This window comes from Pecten maximus, chromosome 10 (genome assembly GCF_902652985.1).
Source record: "Pecten maximus chromosome 10, xPecMax1.1, whole genome shotgun sequence".
Lineage (NCBI taxonomy): Eukaryota > Metazoa > Mollusca > Bivalvia > Pectinida > Pectinidae > Pecten > Pecten maximus.
The window spans coordinates 23590166-23599461 of record NC_047024.1 but is presented as its reverse complement, the minus strand read 5'-3'; the positions used below and the strand labels follow the sequence as shown (position 1 = coordinate 23599461).

The 9296-nt window shown below is 36.1% G+C and overlaps 1 protein-coding gene across 1 annotated transcript in view; it reads right to left on the bottom strand.

Annotated features, from left to right (window-relative positions):
- Window positions 1–9296, bottom strand: part of LOC117335600 (transcription factor SOX-13-like) — a 73017-nt gene continuing 63721 nt past the window's right edge. Inside the window, 7 exon segments of the mRNA XM_033895723.1 lie at window positions 1–4577; window positions 5006–5148; window positions 5503–5519; window positions 5521–5609; window positions 6007–6177; window positions 6398–6596; window positions 8232–8770. Of these exon segments, the coding sequence (XP_033751614.1) occupies window positions 4312–4577; window positions 5006–5148; window positions 5503–5519; window positions 5521–5609; window positions 6007–6177; window positions 6398–6596; window positions 8232–8770 (1424 nt within the window). The 3' untranslated portion in view covers window positions 1–4311.

Genomic DNA, 9296 nt, shown 5'->3' with positions numbered 1-9296 from the left:
TTCTTTTAATAAAACATTTTATTAATTTGTTCTCACAAAGTCAATCAATTTATCAAATCTATAACTTAAACTATAATAAAAAGAAGCTTATTTGTAGACAAATCATTAAGTAATAAAGACAGCATTGTGTAGCTGAACCATTTGACTGACCACACCCAAAATTAAAATGATGTGTGGCCTCTCCCCTTAATAAATGTTGTTTGGCCACATCCACAAACCATGAGACATGATGCCACAACCAGATGTCTGGTGGCCACATTCACATCAAAATGATGAAATGTGTCCATGTTCACTAATTTAATGACAGGTGGCACCACTTAGTTGACCTATGAATAGAGTTTTATGTCTTCAAAATATCTATTACACATCATCAGTTACAGCTTCTGACAAAATCTAACAGACTTCATATGTATATATCTTTATATATATATATATCTATATATATAAAGCTTAATTATATCCAAATGCTTAACTAATCAATCTATAAAAAAAGGGGGAAGTTGATTATGTTTGATACTTTTAAAAGTACGAAAATCTTAAGAGTTTTAAATGACTTATCATTTGGTAGACAAGAAAACAAATGTTCTTAGTGGTCGTAAAAACTGAATTAGGATTTTGAATGCTATGTTAACAAAACGCTTACCTATGTTGTCATGACAACAAAGTGTCAACCTAGGTTGCCATGACAACCGAGTACTGACTTAGGAGGACATAGTGGTGTCAATTTTATAAAATCAAAAAAAAAAAAAAAAAAAATCAGAGCAATTTCTGTACATCATACAGACAAATTCTTTCAATTTACTGCACAATATAAAGATAAATTCTGTTTGGTAGTCAAGAAGTCAACCTGCAATAGTTTCTTAGTCCAAGAAAATCGCATTAGTCATATTTCATTATTTCTCATTTTGTGGCTGTGATTTTCAGCTGACAGGACAACTTTGTAGAATAGTAAAGAAATCAACATATACATAAAATATATATATCTACTAATGTTTTTATCCGGCATGGTTCAATATGCTTTGTGTCAAAGATAAAAACTTGTCGGGTACAAAATGAAATAAAACAACAGGTACACATGCTGCAATAACTATCTCATGATAACAAATGCTGTTCCAGCATAAATAACAGAAATATAAGGTGTGGTAGGGAAAGTCTTTTAACAGCAGCTAAGGTTTATGACTCAAGCCTCAGTTTCATAATATTCGCAGTTGAAAATGTCTAAAATTAAAAAAAATAAAAATGCCGTATAAATAAAAATTGTTATTGGTCTACCTATATGTTTACATATTATGTATACATGTATATCTATTAACGAGGCAGTTAAAATGAGGCGGCATAGACATGGATTATGTGGGGGGTACGGAAAATAAGGCGGTACTACAACAAGGGAAGAGGCGTAACATTTCGCCTCAAGTGTCAATCAGCAAAAAAAAAAAAAAAATGAGATCAAAATACCACGACGACAGTGTCAATGTCAATGACAAATGGGACAAAATGACGAGGGTACTATGGCAACTAATTCATTAACATAAATGCACCATTTTTCTATTTCTGTACAATGGCAGTTGTGTCAGGCTACATGTATTTATGAACATAACGATAATGAAAAGCAGAATATTAGTGTAACAAAATCCAGAAACATCAAAATGTCTGCTTCAACCATAATCTAGTTGTTCTGTTATTTCACTAAAAAAAAAAAAAAAAGTTACAAGGGAAATTATTAGATATTACACTGATGTAGAAATTCAAATATTATATTTTTTTGTGTTCAATATATTATAGCACTACTTTTTTCATTAATTAATTGCATTGTAATCAAAAGACTAGCTATAATCATGGGACATGTTACACATATGCAATTTTAACTAGTGAAAAAAATCATCTATGAGGGGGGAAAATTGAACAAAACATGTTTAAAGTAAAAGCATTAGCAATATGATTTAATTTGTAGTTAAGGCGACTTTGAGAAAAATAACAAATATTTAAATATATATTAACTATAGTTCTAAGAAAATAGGTTTCACAGATATGAAAATTAAAGGGTCTAAACCTAATTTGTGCAGCTTCTTAATCAAGTAACAAAAAGTTTTGCAGCAGTTGACAATATTGGATTTCAAAGCTTGTATTTGATCTGATAGGCAAATTTCCTTTTGTTCATGAAGAAAAATTCATAGATACATGTATATGTAAAAACTAAGAAATAAAATGTATTGTGTTCTATGATTCAATTTTACTACCGATACAATAAATTGTAATTCACTTCTACACATTCACATGATTTATATTATAATATTTTTGTAAAATAACAAGAAACAAAAAAATAACTGATAGTCTACATACATACAGATACACGGACATTAACTAGAGACGCAGGGTAACAATACATGAAACCAGGTATCAAATTGATGTACACCATCGTTGTCATGGCGATGTGGCTGAATGCTATCCTCACGAGCAGCACAATAATTCATTCTGACATTTTTTTCAAATAATGTCCAGAAAATATTTTTTTTGTTAATGACAAAAACATAAATTTGCACATGAAGATCTAAAAAAATGTTTCGAAAATCAAAAACTCTATATTTCATTTCTTAGTGACAAAATGAAGCTACATGTATTCCACATGAAATTACACTTTAACTATGACTGTTTTCCATGTTCTTTAACACATTTCAAAATAAGGTTTTAGTGTGTCAGTGACCAAGATATAAATTATAAAATAAAATGAGTACTTAGTACGAAAATGGAATAAATAGAGGGAGTATCGTGTTTATCGCTGAGTTATAACTTTACACTCAGAGGATAATACCACAAGGGTGTCCAACGAGTAGCAAATTCATACTCGAAAGAAAGCACCATGGTGGCACCAAAAGCAGCAAGAACTTCAGAGAAAGCACCTGAATGTTTTCTCAGAGAGAAGTAGCTTAGTGCTAGAAGGGTATCACCATTGAGTCTAGTGTAAAAGAAAGTTAAAACTTTGTACTCGGAGGGAAGCACCACAGTGCCCATATAAGGTGTCCCAGGGTGCAACAGCTCTTCCCAAGGTCGTAACATTTAAAACAATAACAATTAACAAAATATCATCAAGTCATACTAAAAAAAAAATACTGAGAAAAAAAAAAAAAAAAAGAAATTCTGGATGATATATAAGTAGATCTTGGACCCAGTATTGGATAGTTACATTGATACGATTGGTGGAAAATCTCCACCAATCATGTAGAAGTATGTAATAATATATAAGTTAATTAACTGATTATGATTGGTTAGGCAGTGGAACGAAATGAACCAATGATTTGTGGTCCAGTCTACCTTAAAACACATAGTACTCTACGTTCACATACATAAACTATACATAGATATAGTGTTAAGTCCCGTCTGTGGACATCGTCATGGCCATGAAAATACATATTTATAAGCGACGAGTATATATATATATATATTTATTTATATTGCTATTTTGACTGGCTGGATGGATGTTATGGTGGCTGAACAAGCACTATCACAACTAACATAGTCACCTTGCTTACACAACCTGTCTCCCTGTACATAACCCTTATTGTCATCCCTGATTACCCGTCCCAAAAATCTACCGCCAACCAGCCAAACCCTTGTTACCCATCCCCAAAATTGACAAATAAATTCTCATTTATCCATCCACAAAATCTACCCACCCAGTTACTGGTCCCCAATACTATCCATCCCAACCAATTAAAAGTTCCCTGCCCAACTCCCAACAACATTATGGTCACAATGCCTCCACCCACCCAAAAATCACTACCCAACAGTCATTCTACTACCGTAACAACACATATATCTATGATAAATCTACAGCCCATCTAGCACCATGTCACTATGGCAACACCACTCTGCACTATATATAATTGCAGTCAAACATTTGTCTGACCCAAAAATGAGGTCAGATGCGCGTCAGACTTTGAATAACTAAAGTCAAGCATGTGTCCGACTCGAATCAACAAAATGTTTGTCCGACTCACAATACATGGTTGTGTTCTTGGCAAGGTGAATTTGGAATGTCCGTAACATTTTATTCGTTTGTGCAGTAGAAAGGTGAAAACAGTGTCAGGTTGTGTCCAATGGCTTAGCTTGTTCAATATCACTACAAGGTGTCACGTCGTATCACTATATAAACATACAAGGATTACACAGAATTGAGGCCCCTTCCATTCCGAATCACAAAATCCTCTCGTTCTCTTAAATACAAGTTCACCAGCATCTTGTATCATTTCTCTCGTTCATCATGCTGCCATTTATGTCTGTAGAGGGAATATAGTGATGATGATGCACTGGAAGCTATGATGTCGTTGCGGTGGCAGCGGTGGGATGTGGGCTCAGTCCCGGTCTGAAAGGTGCCGAGCTACCCGCCGCTATCGACATTGGCGTGTCTAGGCTGACGTCAGACAGGTGTTCCATTGTATCACTGTAGTCATCATTGTCACTACTGTCCCCCTCGGGACCTAACTCTCCCAGCATGCCGTGTTCCATATGGGATCCATTCATACCATCAGTCCCAGCTAACTTCTGCTCACCCTCGAAACCAGCATTGGGTGACTGTTCTCCTAGAAAATAGCATAGATATATTAGTATTTTTATTCATCTTTTTGAAATATCTCTGCTTTTTATGCATTTGTTCACCTATTCTAGAAAATAGCATAGAAATATTAGTATTTTTATTCATCTTTTTGAAATATCTCTGCCTTTTATGCATTTGTTTATCTGAAGTATTCAAACTCTTCACAACATGCTTCAAGCTATCTATCCTCTTCTGTAACATTAACAACAGCTGATACATTAAAACTGTTGAGACTATTGAAACCAACCACTGGCTGGTCAAACGATCCATGATTTCTGCTAAATCTGACCCTGAGACTAGGTTTTCAAAAGTTCGTGGTTTATGATTTACTCCCAAATATTTGCCTATTTGCTATAAGGCAATACCTTAAATTTCAATTAGAAAACTGATAACTCTCTAAGATTAAATAATTACCTAAGAGTCCCTCCACATAGGTTGTGCCGGAATCCCCGTACCAAACTCTCCGTATATCCTGTCTCCTTGACCGCATCAAAGACTTGTACTCCGAAATTCTTAACTTCTTGCCATCGACTATACAGGTGCGTTTTGGACGGGGTCTGTGCAGAAACAACATGAGATACAATTTACAGGTGAGGAATCGAGAGTAAGACATCTGACTTTAATCACTTTAATCACCAAAACAGAAACATTGAACCAAATATTTTCATCTTGATGAAATATGTATCTTCAAAACTTTTGGGAAATGTAAATCCTTTTTGTAATGACACCAGGAAAAACAAACAAATTTGTTGTGGACTAACACTTGGGGCTGGGTATTCATGATTTTTCCATTCTTGCTCGCCTGTGTTCAAAACTTATTCTTTTTCCTTTGAATACCAGTTTAGGTTAGGAATGTTGTCGTTTGTGAAATACAGTCGACTTTATTTAAGACAAACCAGATGTATCATTACCTGTATCGGTAGTCAGGGGTGTTTCTCCATGTGAAGTTTGCTGAGACGAGACTGTTCTTCATAAAATGGCTGCTTCTCCGCGTTGGTCATAGCCTTCCATTTAGCTCCTATAACAGTAGATGTACAAGTCAGACAAGGTATATCATATTAAAGAATTGACCTATCTTAATTCTGTGTAAGAAATATAAGTAATATATATACTGGTTAGTTATTTATGACTGACAGACTGAACTTTGAGATTGATAGACCACTGTCACAGTGGAGGGTGGCTGTCTGAATAGCTACAATCATGATGTTATAACAAGCATGCTGGGGATGTCATTTACATTTCTATAAATCATGCTTCTTTTTATAATGTTGCACTGCCCTACAAAGTCAATATACCAGTAAGTGTCAAATATATATTAAATTCAAACCCAATTCAGGTATGTTTATTAATGCTTATTATGTTCTGAATAAAAGATTTGTTCAGAAACAACTAATCTGTGAAAATATTGAACTCACCAAGGATTTTGCTGATATTGGAGTTGTGCATATCAGGACATGCCTTGAGGATCTTTCTGCGTTCCTCACGAGCCCAAACCATGAAGGCATTCATTGGTCGTTTGATGTGGGGTCTTGAGGGGTCATTCTTCTCCTTGTTGGAACGAATTATCTTTGCACCGAACATCTTACCTGCAACAAATAAACACACACAATTAATTTCAAATAAATTTTTTTTTTATCCCTTTTTTTCTCTCTATAAAATAAAAGATCATTTTTTCTTATAAGATGTGGTCCATCCAAAAACAGAAATTAATTAAATTTGAATTTATCGCCCTATTTCGAACATTATGAACTTAATGTTATCATCGTGACTCAGTGTTTGGTAAAATACCAAAGAGAGCACAATTACTTTGTAAGTGTTGGACATAAGCACCGTTGCTAGGGGAGTCGTCGGGGGAGTTATCTGCCCTGCCCTTGATGCTTGGGTTGACCTGAGGGAGTTGTGGGAAGGCGGCGCCGGTGTACAGGGGTAGATGGAGACCCGGAAACACTGGTCCACTCACACTGTGTTGTAGCTGTCGTGCCAATACCTCCTGTACCAGGCTCTCCTAGGTAACACAAGAAGTTGTCACAATTAAATAACAGCTGTAAATTCTGAGTGTATCATATGTACCTGTTAAGCTCTTTTCTTAAATTTTGTCAGGAACAGAAAAAATAATTTAAAGAAAATATTTTATGTAATCTTTCATTCAATTCCTTAAAAGATAATATCCTTTTTATGATGCTTTTTAATGGAGATTAAATAATTCTAGCATTTTAATGTGAATTCTTCAGAAAAATGAAGCTGAGTTACTCCCCTTAGACTGATAAAGTTGTATACCAGCATAAAAACATTTTTCTTTTCAATCTGTAGTCCGATTAGTGTTGGATAGATAAAATTGCACTGGAGCAGTGGTTATAAGTTTTAACTCTCAATCTGATGCACCCGACCCCAGTAAATGTTTGGATTTCCGACACAGACTCGCTAACACAACAATTATCATACAGCAATCTCCCAACTGTCATACCTCTTCAACACACCCCTTCAAAAGCCACTTCCTGTTACCATGGCGATGCTAGACCAAGATATCTACGGGAAATTTTAAGATGATTTCAAATCAGGGGCTACCACATTTATATAGGAATCAGGAAAATCAGACATGTACACTGTTTTTATCTGGAACCAAGACTTCGGCGAATCTTAATTTCATGTTAAATGGTTGACGTATCATATCAGACGTGTATAGGTTCATTATGTGGATGAAAAGATAGTAATTATTTTAATGATAATGCGTACAGGTCCTGCTAGTCTGTGTCAGGAAGGTTCTTTAGCATATCATGTCTACAAGTTCCCCTGGTCTGTATTAGGCAGGCTCTTTACCACATCATGCCGAAACTATAACCAGCATTCATAAAATAGACTACGATTTTTCCAAAGATACCGAAACTTTGAATATCAGATTTCCAGTTATCAAAGAGAGTATGCATAGAGAAAGAGATTTATATTTTTGACTGAATCGTTTTTTACAGCCACACTCGGCATTGAAATGACTTCCCATAACATGCGTTATGTATAAAGATTTGCCCCTGTTTATCCTATTTCCTGTCCCACTAGACACCAGCACTCAAAGATATAGGCATCTAATTCAAACACTTTGTCTATGTTGGACCTCCAAAACAGCCTCAAATAAAAACATGTTCATATCCACTACATAAAGACACTCCCAATATTGTAAACATGCATTGGTAAATACATGTTAAAATCCATTGCCTAAATCACAATTCACAAAAATCTTGCTAGTTGAACAAACACATGACAGACATATTTGATTTCTTCTACCAAAGTTAAATCTAAGGGTTTGTTCTTGATATGCTCATTTTCTCTACATGTTTGGGAAAATGTCTTGGCAAAACTGAATGCTCACTGTTAATCACTGGATTGGTTCTTGACACACCAAAATCTGACCAATCACTAGGCTGATAACTTTTTTAAACTGCATTCAAACCAAATTTGGCAAATTGAGCCTTCAAGCAGCCCCATAACGCCTTTCAATTGCATCATATAGAACAAAGATTTGGTAATAGTTCAGTGTCAAGTGTTTTACCAGCAGAGTTACACATACAGAGCCTTTGATTTTGTCATAATATATCCCCAGAATGCAAAGGAAATATGAACCCTTGGATTTTAAAGTAGTTATATTTACCTTCTCTAGTTCGGAATGTGATTTTCCATTTAGAAGTGGAGAGTGTGCGGACAAACTGTTGAGAACTGCGGACACAGGAAGATGGTTGGCCATCATGTACGGACTAGTCACATACTGAGGAAGACCAAAGGGCGACCGTGTCTGCATGAATGATGTCACTGTGTCTGTAGGGGGAGTTGAGGTTGCTGTCTGTCGCCTGTGGTTGCTATGGGCCGGTGGTGGTGTCACAATGGGCTCAGGATGTGCCCCAGGTCCAATACCATAACCATTGTCCATATGCTCTAACTTGAACTCTGCCTTTGGTTTTGTGAGATTCAGCGGAATTTCCTGACCTGTGGGGACGGGATGATGCTCATTCCATGCCTGGGCGGGGCTAGCATTGTGAGGGCTGCATTGTCGTGGTGATGTCTGGGAGTGGGGGGAGGCATGGTATGGAGAAGCAGCCATTGGTGGAGACACAGACATTCTTTTCATCGTATCCATAGTTACAGGGGATGAACTTTTCGATGATGCATATGATGAATTCGCAGATGATTGAACTGAAATATACAAAGTAAAATATGGTGATAATCAAAACGAATAAAATATTTTTCGCACTACACCAAAAGTCCAATATTTTTGCTTTCTTGTGTTACTTACACACTTCTATGTTGCTACGGCTTATCTAACAAGTTTTGTACAGCTACCACTGTACAAGTTCTACAAGGTAAAAAATGAATTGTTTTGCTATCGAGAATCTTTTTTTTTCCTCCTTAACACAATCAGAAGGGAGCACAGAGGCCAGTCTGACTACACAGAAGTGAGAGGGAAGTGACAGAACTATCGCCTGCTATCTCCAGCCACTGTGTGGTCCACCCACCTCACACAAGTGCCCACTTCTAACATTATAATTGATCACTGCAGAAATCCAGGGTGATATTCTAACACGACTGAAAAAAAATGTCTGCCATCTTAACTCAGGGTAGAGATTAGAGCTCCAGAGATGGAACTCTTTCATATGAGTACATGTACAGGTGGTACCTGTACCTGTACAGAGGTAACAAGTCCCAAGTTCTCACCTGTACC